General features: G+C 52.4%; 1 protein-coding gene and 1 long non-coding RNA gene across 7 annotated transcripts in view; one reads left to right on the plus strand and one right to left on the minus strand.

Annotated features, from left to right (window-relative positions):
* Positions 1-19,809, plus strand: part of LOC116956071 (bactericidal permeability-increasing protein-like) — a 52,536-nt gene extending 32,727 nt beyond the window's left edge. For 3 of the 6 annotated variants that reach the window (XM_076053967.1, XM_076053969.1, XM_076053968.1), the window contains 10 exons: positions 440-503; positions 1,596-1,687; positions 2,290-2,466; positions 4,459-4,611; positions 5,107-5,271; positions 7,553-7,620; positions 9,985-10,027; positions 10,489-10,552; positions 14,144-14,220; positions 15,244-19,809. In XM_076053967.1, coding sequence (XP_075910082.1) covers positions 440-503; positions 1,596-1,687; positions 2,290-2,466; positions 4,459-4,611; positions 5,107-5,271; positions 7,553-7,620; positions 9,985-10,027; positions 10,489-10,552; positions 14,144-14,220; positions 15,244-15,285 — 945 coding nt within the window. In that variant the 3' untranslated portion in view covers positions 15,286-19,809. The remainder of the gene's footprint in view (positions 1-439; positions 504-1,595; positions 1,688-2,289; positions 2,467-4,458; positions 4,612-5,106; positions 5,272-7,552; positions 7,621-9,984; positions 10,028-10,488; positions 10,553-14,143; positions 14,221-15,243) is intronic. The other 3 variants (XR_012930191.1, XR_012930192.1, XM_076053970.1) reach the window with 3 other exon arrangements.
* On the minus strand, positions 1,682-2,291 carry LOC142906346 (uncharacterized). The gene is made up of 3 exons (XR_012930193.1): positions 1,957-2,291; positions 1,882-1,926; positions 1,682-1,851 (listed from the first exon to the last, which is right to left on the minus strand). It is a non-coding gene; the product is annotated as an uncharacterized LOC142906346 (long non-coding RNA).
* Positions 19,810-21,841: the final 2,032 nt, after the last annotated feature.

Consider the following 21,841-nt stretch of genomic DNA (forward strand, 5'->3'; position numbering starts at 1 on the left):
TGCGGACCAGAGGTGTCACTTGAAGAAGAAGGGATCTCAGAGGTCGCTCTGTGATATCCGCTTCCGTGGGGTCATTCTCTGACGAGGTGGAGGGTCGCACTGTTCTTTGCGAGAGATTCAAATGGATTCATCCTGTAATGACGTGACGCCGATAGCACAACCGGCGTAACATTGGTGATTCTAGTCTTGAAGAAGGGATCTCGGAGGTCGCTCTGTGATATCCGCTTCCGTGGGTACATTCTCTAATAGCGCGTAGGCTCCGGACTGCTCTTGCGAGATTTCTTCGCAAGAGCAGTGTGGCGACGACGCAGCACCCGACAGCAGCATGCACGGGGCCGACATTGGGGTAGACGTGAACGGCAACAAAAAGCGGCGCTTGTGATGAGTTCACGAGCAACTGTGCTGCTCACGCCCACCCCCCTCCCGTCTCTCGCAACAGCTGTGTGATCAGGTGACCGAAGCGATCAACAGCGATCTGGAGAACAGCCTGCAGGAGATCTCAAGTGAGACCCCACGTGGGAGACACAACCCCATGGTTACTCGGTTCACCAGCGGTGTGGGATTATTTACACATGCAAGCTTTTAGGGGGCGATGTTAACGCCCTCGCCTCGTGTACAGGAGGTCGTGGGTTTGATCCCGACCCTGACGCCTGCTGCTGCTGTATATTTGGAGTTTGTGTATCTCACTCCCTATGGTCGCGTGGATTTTTCTTCAGGTCCTCCAGTTTTTCCCTTTACATATAGTTCAGTGGGCCTTACCTGGCAAAATAAAAAAAAAGTTTCGTTTTAGTTGATGTACGGCAATGCAGACCATGGGCTGACCTCGCCACACGGACAGGGATTCATTTCTCATGGAATGTTTTTTTATTCTTTTCGGCGTCGCTGGTTTACAGACCGAAGCAGGTGGCACGTGACGAGCAATATCTATGTACGTTGAACTTCTTTCACACCGTACGTATCCAACTGTGCTAATCGGAGGTGCTCGTAGTAATAGTAGCCACAGCCATGAGCGACGGGTTTCCTGGATGTGGCGTTACTGGGTGTGGACATTTTCGTTTTCCCGGTAACCGACGTAGGCTAGATGTGGCTGAAATGATGCCCGGACGATCGAGCGAAGCCAATCAATCCCCAGCGCTGCGATATTTTGGCAGGCCCACATTTGAAAAGTAAATCATTGTGAGGGTTTGTGTGTGAAAGAGTTCGTGTGTAAAAGAGTTTGTGGGTAAAGGCTACGCTTCCAGGGTCAAACTGTACGTGTAGGATGGGCGCGTGGCTTTTCGGCTGCAACACGGCTCTCCAACGCGTTGCCTGAACAGCAGACAAACGGGAACAACATCTGAACAGTGCGAGAGATGTGGGCCCTGTGAAGGGTTGTCACGGTAACACGGCGAACGATGGCGACGATGATGGCGATGTCAATGAGGCGTGGAGCATGCAAAGAGATCAATGAGCAATGTCACGTATGGTGATCACGATACAAAGCTGAAGTTCGAGGTAGTGATGTCATTGATGCTGATTATTTATGATGATGCTCATGACGTTGACGTGTCCAAAAATTCATGTAAATGTCATTCCGAATGTGATCGTGACCCCAGTCACTGCCAAGGTGGACGAATTCACAGAGGTCGACTACTCGCTCCTGAGTCCTCCCGACACCCGCGCGGACATGCTGGACATTCCCTGCAAGGTGAGCACACTCACCTGCTCGCCACTCACCTGCTCACCACTCACCTGCTCACCACTCACCTTTCCACCGATCACCCGTTCTCTACTCACCTATCCGCCACTCACCTGGCCACCGATCACCCGTTCTCCACTCACCTGTCTGCCTCTCGCCTGCTCAGCAGTCACCTGCTCGCCACTCACCTGTCCACTACTCACCTGCCCACCACTCACCTGCTCAGCAGTCACCTGTCCACCACTCACCTGTCCACCACTCACCTGCCCACCACTCACCTGTTCAGTAACCCTGTACCGGTGACCGGGCTGCTGTAAGTGTCCTACCGAGCAGACCACTGTCTCTACCTCTCCGTGTCCCATTTCCACGTCTCTATCCGTGTATCCACGTCTCCGCTCTGTCTGTGTCTCCGTGACTCCATGCGCGTCTCCGTGTCTCTATCCATGTCTCCATGCGTGTCTCTATTTCTCCATATTTCTATCCGTCTCTTTAAATGTGACTCTGTGTGTCTATTTGTGCCTCTTTCTGTGTCTACGTGTCTCTCTCTGTGTGTCTCCATGCGTCCCTCCGTGTCCCTACGTGTGTATCCGTGTCTGCGCCTGGCCCCGCAGGGTGAGTTCTACAGCCTGCAGCACCACTCCGAGTTCCCTGTCCCTGCACCCCCCATGGATCTGGGCACCTCTGCTGACCGCATGCTCTACTTCGGCTTATCCGAGTTCCTCTTCAACAGCGCTGGCTACGCGTACCAAGCCTCCGGTGCCCTCACCTACATCATCACTGAGGCCATGGTGAGATACAGAGACCCTCGTCTTATCTGATACAGAACCATCATGTCATATATTCCAGAACCCTCGTCTTATCTGATGCAGAACCCTCATTTAATCCCATACAGAACCCTCGTCTCATCCCATACAGAACCCTCGTCTCATCCCAAACAGAACCCTCGTCTCATCCAATACAGAACCCTCATATCGTCCGATACAGAACCCCTGTTCCATGCGTGTTGTAGTTATCGTCACGCTTGGTTATTGTCATGCACCCCGGAGGAGTCACCGTTGATGAACGTATTTAGAACTAATCCTCGTCAACGGAGATGTGTCGCCGATATCGCTCACAACAGTAATACTGCCGTGCTGTGCTACATCGCTCACTCACTCACCCGCTCACTGTCATGGTATGATGGGTGAGGAAGGTGGACTCACGATCCTGGGAACTTTCATCTCATACATTTGAAAACAAATCCAAGCATTAAGAAGAGGAACCACGAACACTGTGAGACAACGGTGATGTACAGTGTGCATGATGAACTTCTTTCATAGCCAACTGTTCTCATTGGAGGTGCGAAGGAAGGAGAACAAACTAAACAAAAACAGCACTTCTAAAGAAATTCGTTTTAAATTTGGATGATTTTAAAGTGCACAGCTCCAGTGGCTTCATGAGGAGTGTTTTATGGGGCAAACCATTCCCCTGTTCTACATGAGGGGTGTTTTATGGGTCAAACCATTCCCCTGTTCTACATGAGGGGTGTTTTATGGGTCAACCCATTCCCCTGTTCTACATGAGGGGTGTTTCATGGGTCAAACCATTCCCCTGTTCTACATGAGGGGTGTTTTATGGGTCAAACCATTCCCCTGTTCTACATGAGGGGTGTTTTATGGGTCAAACCATTCCCCCGTTCTGCATGAGGGGTGTTTTATGGGTTAAACCATTCCCCCGTTCTGCATGAGGGGTGTTTTATGGGTTAAACCATTCCCCCGTTCTGCATGAGGGGTGTTTTATGGGTCAAACCATTCCCTTGTTCTACATGAGGGGTGTTTTATGGGTCGACCCAATCTCCTGGTAAACACTCCGACTGACATAATATTTAAATAAGTCTTATGATAAATTCCACTCCACCACACTCGCGATCGAATGCGTCGATAGTTTCAACTTGTAACATGCCCCTGCTACACAGTATTCACTCCCTCAAAAGGAGAATGACTCAGAGGCATGAGGACGAACCACGCTGGTGAGATGTTACCTACCTCGCCTGGTATACAGGAGGTTGTAGGTTCGATCCCAACCCTGATGCTTGCTGTCTATTGGAGTTTGCATGTATCTCTGTCCCCGTGGTCACGTGGAATTTTTTCCGGGTCCTCTGATTTTTCCCTCCACATTTAGAATCAACATCCCGCCTTTAGAGTATTTGGCTACTAGGCATTTCCACATGATAAGCCACTTCGTTGAGCTATCATTTGTGGTAGCCAGGTCGCCTCTGAAAAAGAGCTATGCAGCTCAGCGGGCCTTACCTGGTAAAATAAAAATAGTAAAACAAATTTGAATGTTTTCTTAAGTGATAGTTTCAGTGGTGACTTGTGGCAGCCAGGTGGTGAACTAACACCAAATTCCCACCTCTCCTCGCCAAGCTCTGCAGTCCTCAATATATCAAGGTGTTATCAGCCAACTCATGAGTGGGAGAGGAAATCAGAGCACCTACACGTGTGAGGGGGCAACACTCGATGCCGTACAGATGGATAACACTCCACGTGTTTGCTGTGCCACCTTCTTTGGCGAGCCTGGGTATGGCACCTCCTCGACACCCAACGGGCAGGGAGTTTCGCAACATTTGCGCGGTGATTCACCAGCCCTTGCCGCTGCCTCCGCGGTGCCGGATTACAGGCAGCCACACGCGTAGCTGCCACCACCACCACCACCCGCGTTCAGGTGCCGTGGCTGCCGACGAACGTGCTTGGCGTGACGCCGTGTTGTTGTGCCATTGTGCACGTGGTCTCTGCTCGCAGCTGCCGAAGGACGCTCCCTTCCACCTCAACACCTCCAGCCTGGCGCCCATCGCTGTGAAGGTGCGCACAAGTGCCCCACAGCCTCTCGGCGCCGGTCGCTTTCACCCCTTTCCCACCGGCGCGTCCGAGCCGAGGCATCGCAGCGCTCTCACGGTACTACGGCTGGTTTCTCCACTGGGTAGCGCCGTACCTAGCTGGAGGACGCACCATCGCCGCCACCGCGCCACCCACACGCGTCTCCACTGGCTCGCTGCGCGTGACGTCAGCGGCGCAGCTCGGCCGCTGCGGTGGAAAAACAACGCTGGCGCCGCCTGGGCCACGCCAGCACGCCTCTGGCTCGGCTCTGCTTGTGCGTGCTTGTGCGGGGAGCGGTGGCGTAGCAGTTAGAGCGCCGCGAAACAAACCCTGACCGCCCGAGTTCGATTCCCGTTCGATGGCCAACACCTGTGACGATTATCGGAACCGGTGCTCTGGGCCTCCCCTAGGTCGACTCGGCCTCAAATGACTACCTGGTTTGGTGTGCAAACGAGTAGCGCCGGGGGGACAAGGGCGGCCGGGCGTGGCCGCGCTGCCAACCGGTGTGCCACACCGCAGGGGCGCTCGGCGGCAGCACGTGCCACATGGGGGACCTTTGTCTGTGCGCGTCAGCTCAAGGACTTCCCGGGCCTGGCTGTGGAGGTCAGGGTGGAGTCGAGCGCCGGGCCCACGCTCTCCATCGCCGCTGGCAACGTGACGCTCCGCACGCAGGCCCTCGCCACCTTCACCGCCCTGTGGCCCAACGGCACGCACAGCTTCCTCTTCTCCATCAACGCCGTGAGACACGTGCACGCACGCAAACGCACGCACAGGCACGCACACGCACGCACACACACACACAACCACGCAAACGCACGCACAGGCACGAACGCACACACATACACGCACACACAGGCTCGCGCACACAAAGATCCCCCTTTAGCCTTAACAGACTTTTGGGGCAAGTGCTGTTTGCGAGCACCTATGAAGGCCGCCATGGCACCCGAGGGGGTGGGTGGCGAGCACTACGCCCGGCCGCCTTTGTCTCCCCCATGGCGATGTTACACACCGCACCAGGTACTCATTTGAGGCTGATAGGGGAGGCCCATGACCGGTTCAGATGATCGTCACCGGCGTTGGCCGTAGCGGGAATCGAACTCGGGTCGCCGAGTTTGTAGTGCGGCACGCTAACCACTACACCACCGCTCCCCTCGCACACATACACACACACTGACACACAAACACTGACACACAAACACTGACACACAAACACTGACACAGACACATACACACACTGACACATACACACTGGCACACACACATACACACATTGACATACAAACACATACACACAATGACACACAAACACTGACACACAAACACAGACACATACACACACTGACACATATACACTGTCACAGACACATACACACACTGACACACACACACTGACACACAAACACTGACACACAAACACAGACACATACACACACTGACACACACACACTGACACACACACATACACACACTGACACACACACACTGACACACACACACACTGACACACACTGACACACACACATACATACACTGACAACAACAACAACCGCCATTCACCACTAAGTGGCGGTGACGTCACCACGACGCTTGTGCCAGGCCATGTGCACCCTGAGGCCACGTGAAGTGTCGAACGCCCGCTGGCAGGAGGTCACGGGGCAGACCCAGGTGCCACGGGTCGACTGACTGAGATGACTGGCTGATGCACCACCTGTGCCCCCTACTGTGCCAACCTGCTGTGCTTTAGCCACCCGGCGCTCCGCTCGTTGTTCTGAGCGTCGCTCCTCCGCCCTCCGTTGTTGTTGGAGGGCGACTACCTCCAACTGCCCAGTAGCATCCTTCACGAGCCTCCTCCACAGAGGCCGATCTTGACACCGCTGGTACCAGTCATCGGCAAGTCCACTCAGCTCCACATCCTCCTGTACCACATCACTCCATCTCTTCTCTAGCCCGTGCCGTGCCCGCTTAGCCCCCTCAATCCGGCCGAACAAAAGCTGTTTCGGCATGCGGTGGCTGGGCATGCGGGCTACATGACCCAGCCATCGCAGCCTTGCCCGCCGGAGGAGCTCACCGATGGGACCTTGCCCAGATCTTTCAAGGATTTGTGAGCTCCTCACACAATCCAGTCTGATTAAACCCAGGATGGATCGTAGGCAGGCCAGCCTAAATGTTTCTAACCGGCGAAGATGTTCCATTAGGGGGGTCCACGTTTCGCAAGCGTAGAGAAGGGAGGAAATGACCGTGGCCGAGAAGACCTGAAGCTTAGTGCGGAGCGACAGACCAGGTAGCTTCTACACAGCATTACGCAACCGATGAAAAGATATTGCCGCTCGACTGATTCGGAGTGAGACCTCTGCTGTTAAACTGGAGCCAGTCATAAGCACACTGCCCAGGTATGGGAAACTCTCCACTCTCTCCGCAACTGCCCCATCACCGATTGGGAGTTGTGGGGGTGGAGTGTCCGATGGTACAAAATACCCAAGCAGGTGCTTAGTTTTGGTGGGGCTGATAGTAAGGCCCTACCTCTTAGTGACACGCTCAGTCCTCTGACTGAGCAGCTATTACCAAATCATCAGCATACATCACGTGGTTGAGCAATAGGGAGCCATCCCTTGACTGCACCCGGGCATCGATCAGCCTCCCATTATATCTGTACCATATGGAGATTCCCCCGATACAGCTATTGAAGGCTTCACGAACTACGTGGCCAAAATAGATGTTAAATAATGTGGGAGCCAGAGGACATCCCTGTCGCACCCCAAGGTGTACAGAGAATGGCTCTGACTCCCGGCCACGTAGTTTTACCCGGGCCCGCTCACCATCATGAAGGTCCTTAATGATCGTGAGCAGAGGGTCAGTGACTCCAAAAGCACGAAGAACAACCCAGAGCCCAGGCCTCCTGACACACACACACACTGACACACACACATACACACACTGACACACACACACACACACGTGCGTACACTCACTAGGGTCGAGTAGGAGCTCGCTAAGGGAGCGCCTCGCTGTGCGTGTGCAGAACACCTCGCTTGATGCCAGGCTGGAGATCGACGCTAACAAGCTGCATGGGACACTCACGCTGGACAGGTCAGCAGCTCTGCTTCGTGCGCAGAATCTCGGTGCCACTACCACTGGGTGGGGCTCTGGGTTGGCCGCGTGGTATTAACAATAGCTAGTCACCACCCCCCGCCTACAGTAAACAATAGACTCTAGTCTCCCCCCCCAGTAAACAATAGACTCTAGCCACCCCACCCCCCCAGTAAACAATAGACTCTAGTCCCCCCCCCCCCCCCCCGTAAACAATAGACTCTAGCCACCCCCCCACCCGTCAGTAAACAATAAACTCTAGCCACCCCCCCAGTAAACAATAGACTCTAGCCACCCCCCTCCCCCCAGTATACAATAGACTCTAGCCATCCCCCCCCCCCCCCCCCCCCCAGTATACAATAGACTCTAGCCACACCCCCAGTAAACAATAGACTCTAGCCACCCCCCCAGTAAACAATAGACTCTAGCCACCCTCCTCCCAGTAAACAATAGACTCTAGCCAACCCCCTCCCCCCAGTAAACAATAGACTCTAGCCACCCCCCTCCCCCCCAGTAAACAATAGACTCTAGCCACACCCCCAGTCGGGGTCTGGGTCTAAGTCTGGGTCTATGTCTGGGTCTATGTATGAGTCTTTGTCGGGGTCTGTGTCTGGGTGTATGTCTGGATCTATGTCTGGGTCTTTGTCGGGGTCTATATCTAGGTCTATGTCAGCGTCTACGTCTGGGTCTATGTCAGGGTCTATGTCAGCGTCTACGTCTGGGTCTACGTCCTGGTCTACGTCTGGGTCTAAGTCTGGGTCTATGTCTGGGTCTTTGTCGGGGTCTAAGTCTGGGTCTATGTCTGGGTCTTTGTCTGTGTCTATGTCTGGGTCTAAGTCTGGGTCTGTGTCTGTGTCTATGTCTGGGTGTAAGTCTGGGTCTGTGTCTGGGTCTAAGTCTGGGTCTATGTCTGTGTCTATGTCTGGGTCTAAGTCTGGGTCTATGTCTGGGTCTTTGTCGGGGTCTAAGTCTGGGTCTGTGTCTATGTCTGGGTCTAAGTCTGGGTCTGTGTCTGGGTCTATGTCTGGGTCTATGTCTGAGTCTTTGTCGGGGTCTAAGTCTGGGTCTACGTCTGGGTCTATGTCTGGGTCTATGTCTGAGTCTGTGTCGGGGTCTGTGTCTGGGTCTATATCTGTGTCTATGTCTGAGTCTTTGTCGGAGTCTATATCTAGGTGTATGTCAGCGTCTACGTCTGGGTCTATGTCTGGGTCTATGTCAGGGTCTACGTCTGGGTCTACGTCTGGGTCTACATCTGGGTCTATGTCTGGGTCTAAGTCTGGGTTTGTGTCTGGGTCTACGACTGGGTCTATGTCTGGGTCTAAGCCTGGGTCTATGTCAGGGTCTACGTCTGGGTCTACGTCTGGGTCTATGTCTGGGTCTTTGTCGGGGTTTAAGTCTGGGTCTGTGTCTGGGTCTACGTCTGGGTCTAAGCCTGGGTCTATGTCTGGGTCTATGTCTGGGTCTTTGTTGGGGTCTGTGTCTGGGTCTACGTCTGGGTCTATGTCTGGGTCTACGTCTGAGTCTGTGTCGGGGTCTATGTCACCGTTTACGTCTGTGTCTATGTCTGGGTCTAAGTCTGGGTCTATGTCTGGGTCTATGTCTGGGTCTATGTCTGGGTCTATGTCTGGGTCTATGTCAGCGTTTACGTCTGTGTCTATGTCTGGGTCTAAGTCTGGGTCTATGTCAGGGTCTACGTCTGGGTCTAAGTCTGGGTCTGGGTCTATGTCTGGGTCTACGTCTGGGTCTATCTCTGGGTCTACATCTGGGTCTATGTCTGGGTCTATGTCAGCGTCTACGTCTGTGTCTATGTCTGGGTTTAAGTCTGGGTCTATGTCTGAGTCTTTGTCGGGGTCTAAGTCTGGGTCTATGTCTGGGTCTACGTCTGTGTCTACGTCTGGGTCTATGTCTGGGTCCAAGTCTGGGTCTGTGTCTGGGTCTGTGTCTGGGTCTATGTCAGGGTCTATGTCTGTGTCTACGTCTGGGTCTATGTCTCTGTCTATGTCTGAGTCTGTGTCGGGGTCTGTGTCTGGGTCTATGTCAGGGTCTACATCTGGGTCTACGTCTGGGTCTATGTCTGAGCCTTTGTCGGGGTCTAAGTCTGGGTCTATGTCTGAGTCTGTGTCGGGGACTGTGTCGGGGACTGTGTCTGGGTCTATGTCTGGGTCTATGTCTGGGTGTATGGCTGGGTCTATGTCTGGGTGTATGGCTGGGTCTACGTCTGGGTCTATGTCTAGGTCTATGTCTGGGTCTATGTCTGGGTGTATGGCTGGGTCTGTGTCTTGGTCTAGGTCTATGTCTGGGTCTATGTCTGGGTCTATGTCGATCCGCTGCTGTGTCTGCTTTGTTTGCTGCTTGCGTGTGCAGCATGCTCCTGACGCTGGTGAAGTCGGATGTGGGAGACGTGCACGTAAGAGCACCCACCCGTGCGACACTGACACACGTGACACTGCAGACAAAGATCCCCCATATAGCCTTAACAGACTGTTGAGGCAAGTTCTGTTAGCGAGCAGCACCTATGAAGGCCCGGCGCGGCACACACGAGGGGATGGGTGGTCAGAACCACGCCAGGCCGCCTTTGTCTCCCCAGTGGTGATGTTTACACACCACACCAGGTACTCATTGGAGGCTGAGTCGACCTAGGGGAGGCCCAGGACCGGTTCAGATAATCGTCACCAACGTTGGCCACGAGAACGGGAATCGAACTCGGGTCACCAGGCTCGTAGCTTAATGCGCTAACCGCTGTGTAACTGACATCTTTAGTGCTTACAGCTGACTTCTGGATGGGCGCGTGGGGCAGAGCTTTCGGCCCGGGCACGGCTAACCGCTCCATTCTCTGCGTGCCACTCTGTGTGCTGCTCCCCCCTACAGGTCAATTTGCTGCAGTCGATCATTAAGTTCATCGCTAAAACGATCATCCTGCCCAAAGTGAACGGTAACGCAACGCCGCGCACACAACGCACCCACGCAGCCCGCTCGGCCACACAGTGAGGGCAGCCCCGGTGGCTCGGAGGCTCAGGGCACCGAACAAGAACCACTCAGAACCTGGTTCTGGGTCTACGTGTCGGCCAGCCACCATCAAATGGCTTCTCAAGTGCAGTGAGCTCATGGTCTCAGCCTGGTTGGTCATCAGTGACTGCACACACAATAACAGCAGCCCCATCAAATTCAATCTGGCCAGCACTTTGCCAGCTGTCTCGACCGCCGGGAGTAACGTTCGCCACATGGCAGTAAAACGAATATTTCAATTATTGGCGCCGCAATTCAGCCAAATTAAAGAGTGAACAGTCAAATGTTTGAAAAATAAGAATAGGTTTTTACCCTTTCTGGCAGTAAAACGTGTTAAAATGCTCAAACGCCAAATATAAACCTTTTTGCAAGGAATCAAATGTTGTTAAGGGGGATATCTCTCTGAGGAAATAACTAAATATAGCCGGCTGCTCGCGAGTTGGACCAGCGCGCCCGACTCTCCTTGGTAGGCCAGGCTGAGGCTCAGGTTTGACGATCTCAGCTGCTAAGAGCCCCTTGAGCCGAGCAGCACTGTTACAAACTCCGCCGGCAGTGACGGCGTCGCGGATACGTGGGGTGACACAGAGAGCCGTAGACTCACATCGAGATCCATGGCATCGCATCGATGTCTATGAGGTGACGCTGAGATCCAGTTGAACAGGTACGCATAGAGTTACAAAGAGATTCAGAGTTACATACAGATCCCTCGACTTCAGTTTAACACGTAGGCTTTCGCGACTAACGACACATTTATATTTACGTGATCTAATCCCAAAAAAATATATACTATGGATTTCTATACTTGCAGAGATCCGTAGTTACATAGAGATCCATGGAGTTACATAGAGCTCTATAGACTTACATAGAGATCCATGGAGTTACATAGAGATCCATGGAGTTACATAGAGATCCATGGAGTTACATAGAGATCCATGGAGTTACATAGAGATCCATGGAGTTACATAGAGCTCTATAGACTTACATAGAGATCCATGGAGTTACATAGAGATCCATGGAGTTACATAGAGATCCATGGAGTTACATAGAGCTCTATAGACTTACATAGAGATACATGGAGTTGCATAGAGATCCATGGAGTTACATAGAGCTCTATAGACTTACATAGAGCTCTAAAGACTTACATAGAGATCCATGGAGTTACATAGAGAACCATGGAGTTACATAGAGCTCTATAGACTTACATAGAGATACATGGAGTTACATAGAGATCCATGGAGTTACATAGAGATCCATGGAGTTACATAGAGCTCTATAGACTTACATAGAGATCCATGGAGTTACATAGAGATCCATGGAGATACATAGAGATCCATGGAGTTACATAGAGCTCTATAGACTTACATAGAGATCCATGGAGTTACATAGAGATCCATGGAGTTACATAGAGATCCATGGAGTTACATAGAGATCCATGGAGTTACATAGAGATCCATGGAGTTACATAGAGATCCATGGAGTTACATAGAGATCCATGGAGTTACATAGAGATCCAAGGAGTTACATAGAGATCCAAGGAGTTACATAGAGATCCATGGAGTTACATAGAGATCCATGGAGTTACATAGAGATCCATGGAGTTACATAGAGATCCATGGAGTTACATAGAGATCCATGGAGTTACATAGAGCTCTATAGACTTAGAGATCCATGGAGTTACATAGAGATCCATGGAGTTACATAGAGCTCTAAAGACTTACATAGAGATCCATGGAGTTACATAGAGAACCATGGAGTTACATAGAGCTCTATAGACTTACATAGAGATACATGGAGTTACATAGAGATCCATGGAGTTACATAGAGATCCATGGAGTTACATAGAGCTCTATAGACTTACATAGAGATCCATGGAGTTACATAGAGATCCATGGAGATACATAGAGATCCATGGAGTTACATAGAGCTCTATAGACTTACATAGAGATCCATGGAGTTACATAGAGATCCATGGAGTTACATAGAGATCCATGGAGTTACATAGAGATCCATGGAGTTACATAGAGATCCATGGAGTTACATAGAGATCCATGGAGTTACATAGAGATCCATGGAGTTACATAGAGATCCAAGGAGTTACATAGAGATCCAAGGAGTTACATAGAGATCCATGGAGTTACATAGAGATCCATGGAGTTACATAGAGATCCATGGAGTTACATGGAGATCCATGGAGTTACATAGAGATCCATGGAGTTACATAGAGCTCTATAGACTTAGAGATCCATGGAGTTACATAGAGATCCATGGAGTTACATAGAGCTCTATAGACTTACATAGAGATCCATGGAGTTACATAGAGATCCATGGAGTTACATAGAGCTCTATAGACTTACATTGAGATCCATGAAGTTACATAGAGATCCATGGAGTTACATAGAGCTCTATAGACTTAGAGATCCAAGGAGTTACATAGAGATCCATGGAGTTACATAGAGATCCATGGAGTTACATAGAGATACATGGAGTTACATAGAGATCCATGGAGTTACATAGAGCTCTATAGACTTAGAGATCCATGGAGTTACATAGAGATCCATGGAGTTACATAGAGCTCTATAGACTTACATAGAGATCCATGGAGTTACATAGAGATCCATGGAGTTACATAGAGATCCATGGAGTTACATAGAGATCCATGGAGGTACATAGAGATCCATGGAGTTACATAGAGATCCATGGAGTTACATAGAGATCCGTAGAGACTTATAGTCCAGGGCTGCATTATTTCAGCTGGTGAGGCCCATCGAGCTGAGCTGTTCTGCTCAAGGGGGACCACAGCCTGAGACTGTGAGCAGTGGTCACAGCGGCTAGGAGATGTTAACTCCCTCGCCTCGTATGCAGGAGGTCGTGGGCTCAATTCTGACCCTGACGCCTGCTGTATATTTGGAGTTTGTGTGTTCTCTCCCTCTGGTCGCGTGTATTTCTCTCCGCATCCTGTGTTTTTTCCCCTCTGCATTTAGAATCAACGTCACGCGTTTATAGAGTGTTTGGCTGCTAAAAATGTCCACATAACCAGGAAGATGTTTTTGAGTGTCAGGCGTGCCAGGCTAGGTGTCGCGTGACACTAACCGAGTCCCGTCCCCGTGTGCGTGCGCGCGCGTATGTGTGTGTATGTGTGTGCGTGTGTGTGTGAGCGTGTGTGTGTGCGTTTGTGTGTGCGTGTGCGTGTCCGGCATAGTGGGGAGCGGTAGTGTAGCGGTTAGCGCGCTGCGCTATGAACCTGGCGACCCGGGTTCGATTCCCGCTCACGGCCAACACCAGTGACGATTATCTGAACCGGTCCCGGGCATCCCCTAGGTCGACTCAGCCTCAAATGAGTACCTGGTGCGGTGTGTAGTAAACATTGCCACTAGGGAGACAAAGGCGGTCGGGCGTGGTGCTGGCCACCCACCCCCTCGTGTACCGTTCGGGCCTTCATAGGTGCTCGCTAACAGCACTTGCCCCTACAGTCTGTTAAGGCTACACGGGAGATCTTTGATCTTTGTGTCCCGCACAGAGAGGCTGAGCCAGGGAATCCCCATGCCGCTTCTGAAGAAAGTGAAGATCGTGAACGCCGTGCTGCTCAACAAGGAGGTGCGTAGTGCGAGCCGGAGCGTTCGTGAGAGCATGCGTGTGTGAGCACCCCGGTGGCTAGACGTTAACTCCCTTCACCCGCTTTGCAGAAAGGCGTGGGTTTGATCCTGACCCTGACGCCTGCTGTATAATTGGAGTGGTCGCGTGGATTTTTAGCAAGGTCCTCTGGTTTTTCCCATCGCATTTAGAATCGTTATCACACGTTTAGAGTACTTGGCCGCTGTACATTTCAACATGACGATAATCCAACTTCGTTGAGCTATCATTAGTGGCCAGGTTGCTTCCGCAAAAATAGCTATGTACATGAGTGGGCCTTACCTGGTAAGGTAAAAAAGTTTAGTTTAGTTTTAGTCTCTCGCCTTTGTCTCGGTGTGAGTGGGGAGCGGTGGAGCAGCGGTAAGCACACCGAGCTACCCAGTGACCCAAGTTCGATTTCTGCTCACGGCCAACACAGTGACGATTATCTGAACCGGTCCTGGGCCTCCTCTAGGTCGACCCAGCCTTACATGAATACCTGGTGCGATGTCTCTAATAACATCAGCACTGGGGAGACAAAGATGGCCGGGCGTGGTGCTGGCTACGTACCCCGTCATGTGCCAGAATCCATGCACAAGCATTGATTCTCTTTAGTGTTTAATGTTTTGTTTTATGTTGCACTTCTTTCGCACCATACATAGCCAACCACGCTAATCTGAGGTGCGGGGGAAAGGACAACAAACTAAAGACAAGGAGCAGTTATGAAGCAACGAGTTTGTCAATCTAGATGATGGCTTAAAAGTGCACGGCTCCAGTGGCTTCCTAACATCAGGAGAGCGTTCCAGACGGCCGCAGAAGCGCGCCCGAAAGCGCCGCGCGATGCGGCGACCGCCGTCTTTGTACGGCGGCTGAGCCAGAAGCCGCCGCTGCTGTGATGCTGACCTCCGGCGGAGTTCGCCGATTGCTGTGGCGGGTGGGGGGGTGACGGTGAGCGCCGGGCGCGTCGCGAGAGACGATGACCGTCGTTCCGTGCTGTGCCCCCGACAGGCGTTCATCGTGGTGGGGATGGATCTGCAGTACTCGCCGTGACGTGGGGGGCCGCGGAGCCACGGAGAGAGGGGGCGGGGGGAGGGGCCTTGGCTGCCCTCCCGGTGGCGCGTGGGGGCTACACTGTGGAGGCCACACACACACAGACACACACACACATATATACACACAAACACACACAACAACAACCGCCATTCGCCACTAAGTGGCGGTGACGTCACCACGACGCTTGTGCCAGGCCATGTGCACCTTGAGGCCACGTGAAGTGTCGAACGCCCGCTGGCAGGAGGTCACGGGGCAGACCCAGGTGCCACGGGTCGACTGACTGAGATGACTGGCTGATGCACCACCTGTGCCGCCTACTGTGCCAACCTGCTGTGCTTTAGCTACCCTGCGCTCCGCTCGTTGTTGTGAGCGTCGCTCCTCTGCCCTCCGTTGTTGTTGGAGGGCGACTGCCTCCAACTGCCCAGTAGCGTCCTTCACGAGCCTCCTCCACAGAGGCCGATCTTGACACCGCTGGTACCAGTCATCGGCAAGTCCACTCAGCTCCACGTCCTCCTGTACCACATCACTCCATCTCTTCTCTAGCCCGTGCCGCGCCCGTTTAGCCCCCTCGATCCGGCCGAACAAAAGCTGTTTCGGCATGCGTGGGCTCGGCATGCCGGCTACATGACCCAGCCAACGCAGCCTTGCCTGCTGGAGGAGCTCACCGATGGGACCTTGCCCAGATCTTTCTAAGATTTGTGAGCTCCTCACACAATCCAGCCTGGTTAAACCCAGGATGGATCGTAGGCAGGCTAGCCTAAATGTTTCTAACAGGCGAAGATGTTCCGTTAGGGAGGTCCACGTTTCGCAAGCGTAGAGAAGGGAGGGAATGACCGTGGCCGAGAAGACCTGAAGCTTAGTGCGGAGCGACAGACCAGGTAGCTTCCACACAACGTTAAGCAACCGATGAAAAGATATTTCCGCTCGACTGATTCGAAGTGAGACCTCTGCTGTTAAACTGGAGCCGGTCATAAGCACACTGCCCAGGTATAGGAAACTCTCCACTCTCTCCACAACTGCCCCATCACCAATTGGGAGTTGTGGGGGTGGAGTGTCCGATGGTACAAAATTCTCAGGCAGGTGCTTAGTTTTGGTGGGGCTGATGGTAAGGCCCCATCTCTTAGTGGCACGCTCCAGTCTCAGCAGCAGCGTCTCCAACTTCTCCTCTGAATGAGCAGCTATTACCAAATCATCGGCATACATAACGTGGTTGAGCAATAGGGAGCCATCCCTTGACTGCACCCGGGCATCGATCAGCCTTCCATTATATCTGTACCAAATGGAGATTTCCCCGGTACAGCTATTGAAGGCTTCACAAACTACGTGGTCAAAATAGATGTTAAATAATGTGGGAGCCAGAGGACATCCCTGTCGCACCCCAAGGTGTACAGGGAATGGCTCCGACTCCCGGCCACGTAGTTTTACCCGGGCCCGTTCACCATCATGAAGGTCCTTAATGATCGTGAGCAGAGGGTCAGGGACTCCAAAAGCACGAAGAAAAACCCTGAGCCCAAGCCTACTGATGGTATCATAGGCCTTAACCAGGTCAATAAAGCAGAGATGTAGGTCTTGCTGGAATTCCCTACACCTCTGCTGTAGCAGACGGACAGAAAATATGGCATCTGTGCAGGACCGCCCTTTCCTGAAACCGCATTGGGGCTCCGCAAGCCTCTCCTTAGCGTGCCTAGCAAGGCGATGTTGAATAATCCTTGCCAGGACCTTTTCCGGCACACTGGGAAAGAGAGAGATGCCCCTGTAGTTGTTACAGTCCAATCCTGCGGAACCCGTCCAGTGGTCCAGACACAGACACACAGACACACACACACTCTCTTGTTATGAGTTTTATTGTTCCGATTGTTTACACGGGAAAGCATCGCCCAGTCTCGCGACTCTTTTTCAAGAGAGCCCTGCCAAGCTTGCAGAGTGGGTGGTGGTGGTTGTGGTGGTGGTTGTGGTGGTGCTTGTGGTGGTGCTTGTGGTGGTGGTTGTGGTGCTTGTGGTGGTGGTTGTGGTGGTGGTTGTTGTGGTGGTGGTTGTGGTGGTTGTGGTGGTGGTTGTGGTGGTGCTTGTGGTGGTGGTTGTGGTGGTGGTTGTGGTGGTGGTTGTTGTGGTGGTGGTTGTGGTGGTTGTTGTGGTGGTTGTGGTGGTGGTTGTGGTGGTGCTTGTGGTGGTGGTTGTGGTGGTGGTTGTGGTGGTGGTTGTTGTGGTGGTGGTTGTGGTGGTTGTTGTGGTGGTGGTTGTGGTGGTTGTGGTGGTGCTTGTGGTGGTGGTTGTGGTGGTGCTTGTGGTGGTGGTTGTGGTGGTGGTTGTGGTGGTTGTTGTGGTGGTTGTGGTGGTGGTTGTGGTGGTGCTTGTGGTGGTGGTTGTGGTGGTGGTTGTGGTTGTTGTGGTGGTGGTTGTGGTGGTTGTTGTGGTGGTGGTTGTGGTGGTTGTGGTGGTGGTTGTGGTGGTGGTTGTGGTGGTGGGAACAATTATTGTTGCTGCGTTGAATCCCCAATGAGTCATGTGCAGTGTAATCTTTCACATGTTCACCGTGACACTGGCACACAGCGGCCTCCTCTTGTCAATGATGCCAGGGGAACTTTGAACGCCCACTGTGAATCCGACAGCGCGAAGTAGTACTAGTAGAACCATGCCGGTTGTTACACCCCAAGTATTAACCGGGACGGCCGCTGGATCCGAACCGCCTACACTAAAAGTCGAAGTGACTTTGCTTTGCTGCCCAAATGACTGAGGCAGTGTAGGTAAATTCCACATTCCAATGGCAGGGGGTGAGTCTATCCAAAGGACCGTTGTTGCCCTCCCCACAAAGTGGTACCTAGTTGATCGACCCCGGAGAGATGATGGGATGAGTCAACCCCCCCCTCCCCCCCGCCAACCAGGATATGAACTCTCAACCTTCCGATGGCGAGCAGCTCACTCGACAGCTGAGCCACCAAAGGGGAGTCGAAGATTGTTCTCAACAATTACAGCAGCCTGGGGGTTGGTGAGTTCCACTCATCGGGGGGCAGATGTCAGCCTCAAGTTCTGCGTTGCCTTAAATCTCTCCGGCTCAATATACACACACGACCTCCATCACTCATTCATCGATTGGCCAAACATCCCAAATGCAGCAGCAGGGACCCGCTGGTGAGTAAAACCTTACCTGGGTGAATGAAGGGTGAATGAAGTTTGAATGAAGGGTGAGTAAATGGTGAGTGAAGTTTGAATGAAGGGTGAGTGAAGGGTGAGCAAAGGGTGAGCAAAGGGTGAGCAAAGGGTGAGCAAAGGGTGAGCAAAGGGTGAGCAAAGGGTGAGTAAAGGGTGAGTAAAGGGTGAGTAAAGGGTGAGTAAAGGGTGAGTAAAGGGTGAGTAAAGGGTGAGTAAAGGGTGAGTAAAGGGTGAGTAAAGGGTGAGTAAAGGGTGAGTAAAGGGTGAGTAAAGGGTGAGTAAAGGGTGAGTAAAGGGTGAGTAAAGGGTGAGTAAAGGGTGAGTAAAGGGTGAGTAAAGGGTGAGTAAAGGGTGAGTAAAGGGTGAGTAAAGGGTGAGTAAAGGGTGAGTAAAGGGTGAGTAAAGGGTGAGTAAAGGGTGAGTAAAGGGTGAGTAAAGGGTGAGTAAAGGGTGAGTAAAGGGTGAGTAAAGGGTGAGTAAAGGGTGAGTAAAGGGTGAGTAAAGGGTGAGTAAAGGGTGAATGAAGGGTGAATGAAGGGTGAGTAAATGGTGAATGAAGGGCACGATCGCGATAACATTGGGGGAGGGCAAGAGACGTGAACAAAATGAAATTTTAAAAAGCACGAATCCCCCCGCGAGTGTTTTTATACCATTACACTTTGTAAATCCCTTCCCGGGGAGGCCTCTGTGTGAAGGGCTGGGTCTGCAGGAGGCAGGCAGCTTCGTCTAGAAGCGGGGATTCTAACAGGGTGTGAATGGCTGGGTCTGGGTCTGCATGAACGGCTGGGTCTGCATCTCGCTTCGTCTAGAAGCGGGGGTTCTAACAGGGTGTGAACGGCTGGGTCTACAGGAGGTAGGTAGGCAGCTTCGTCTAGAAGCGAGGATTCTAACGGTGTGAACGGCTGGGTCTGCATCTCGCTTCGTCTAGAAGCGGGGGTTCTAACAGGGTGTGAACGGCTGGGTCTACAGGAGGTAGGTAGGCAGCTTCGTCTAGAAGCGAGGATTCTAACGGTGTGAACGGCTGGGTCTACAGGAGGAAGGCAGCTTCGTCTAGAAGCGGAGATTCTAACAGGGTGTGAACGGCTGGGTCTACAGGAGCCAGGCAGGCAGCTTGGTCTAGAAGCGAGGATTCTAACAGGGTGTGAACGGCTGGGTCTGCATCTCGCTTCGTCTAGAAGCGGGGATTCTAACAGTGTGTGAACGGCTGGGTCTGCAGGAGCCAGGCAGGCAGCTTCGTCCAGAAGCGGGGATTCTAACAGCCCGGATTAGCGTTGTGCCGCTCGTTTTCACATCTCGCTTTGTCGACTCCACGCAAATCGTTGCCCGGAGATGATTTTTTTGTACCTTTTGATAAACACAAATTCTCACCAATGTTTGACTCTCGATGAATTCCCGCGCTGTCTTTATTACCAAAGTCCCGCTTGCAAAATTCCGTATGGGGTCATGGTGGTGCGTGCACACACACACACACCAGTTAGGGATTCCACATTTCTGGGAGGCTCAACAGGGACAGGTGCGAAACACGTTTTAACACATTCTTAGCTCTTTTGGTAAAGTCACGTTGAAGGGAAACAATAAACTAATAAAATATATATTGTTTTATATATATATTATATATATTTTATTATTTTATTGTTTCCCTTCAACGTGACTTTACCGAAAGAGCTAAGAATATGAATTACTGCAGTCACGAAAGCTTTAAAACACGTTTTAACACGTCGGCTTTCGCGACCAATATCCATTTGTTTTATTTATTTAAGAACGAACAGGTCCCTGCAGGGTGGGCTGGTAGGACAAGTCTCTGCGCTGTCTATTGCTGATTTTACACCCAACAGCACGAGATTTCACTTCGTTAAAGTATTGAAAGGGGACGGACGGACGGACACATTAATCTATTGCAGGCTGGTACACTCAGTTTACAACTTCGTTCCTACCAGTATAATGGAGGATTTCTCCACAAATCTGGCTGTCGCCTGATGAAGCTAGTTGTAATTACTGGCGAAACGTCGTACTCGGTAAATGTTGTGGATTTACTCTCCAACACACCGGTGTGCTGTACTAGTATCGAACTGGCATGTTCTGTTAAAGTGACAACCCTTACTAGTTGGCTGTGGCGGGTGGTGGAGGGTTTAACGACGCATATAAATCTTGACTGAAAGCTTTCGTGACTGCAGGAATTCATATTCTTTGGGTCTTTCGTGTAAAGTCACGTAGATAGGTTCAATTTTTTTTGTTTAAACTACGTCTCGATCGCAACACAAGCGGTCGTCACCCAAACAATATGGACACTTGTTTCCACATCGTGAATAATGCGGAGGTTGTAACACTGTGGGGAGGCGGCGAGACTTGGTACCACATGGGAGTCCCTGAAGCAGCCTGGCTACACCTGTACGTCACGTGGACTGAACTTCTTTCGCACCGCACGCAGCCAACCGCGCTAGTCGGAGGTGCGCGCGCGCGCGCGCCGGAGTTTCAACGCACGCCTCGCGCAGCAAGCACTCTGCCTTCACCGGGGGGGGGGGGGGTCCCTTTGTCCGACGTTTCGCTCCCATTCGCACAACCCGAAAACCCAGCGGAGAACCAAGTTGGCATTTTAGCCGCACTGCAACCCACCGCACGCTGCCTACCACACTGGTGGACCCATGTACACGGCTGCCTTGGCCATGGGCGGTACTTGGTTCTCGCACTACCCCTTAAACGCCACTGGTACTTTGTCTAAGTGTGTGTGCAGTAGAACCACGCGAAGGCGAGGAATACCACAAGGGCTGTTGCCGTTCTTTAAATCACTGTCACCCTCGACATCCTAGCTCACACCAGTGTAGGTGCACTCTGTCTCGGTCCTTTACCCGGACACTGAATACTTTTTGGGTCCTAGCCTCGGCTCCCCGTTGAGCTCTCCCGCCCGCCCGCCCGGAGCGGGGGTTCAGCCAAAAGCGCCCCGCGACGAGGAGGGAGGGAGGGAGAGAGAGTCCCTGTGGCCCACCTTGCCCTGGCACCCCACGCCAGGACCCCGCGCTCGTCACGGGGTCCCCCTTAAGAACCCCTTTGGAGGCTCCTCCCCCCGCCTCGGACACGCCCACGTTCCCGAAGGTGACGTCGCGTCATCCCGGACTGTCAACCCGCTCGCACCTCCTTCTGTTCGCCCCCTCATTGGCTACTCACAATACTCCTCGACAAAAGCACGTGGTACTAGCACGACCCCATACACAGCACTGGCACGTGGTACTAGCACGACCCCATACACACCACTGGCACGTGGTACTGGCACGACCCCATACACACCACTGGCACGTGGTACTGGCACGACCCCATACACACTGGCACGTGGTACTGGCACGACCCCATACACACTGGCACGTGGTACTGGCACGACCCCATACACACCACTGGCACGTGGTACTAG

This window comes from Petromyzon marinus, chromosome 63 (genome assembly GCF_048934315.1).
Source record: "Petromyzon marinus isolate PM22_M1 ecotype Great Lakes invasive population chromosome 63, UKy_Petmar_22M1.pri1.0, whole genome shotgun sequence".
In the NCBI taxonomy this organism is placed as follows: domain Eukaryota; kingdom Metazoa; phylum Chordata; class Hyperoartia; order Petromyzontiformes; family Petromyzontidae; genus Petromyzon; species Petromyzon marinus.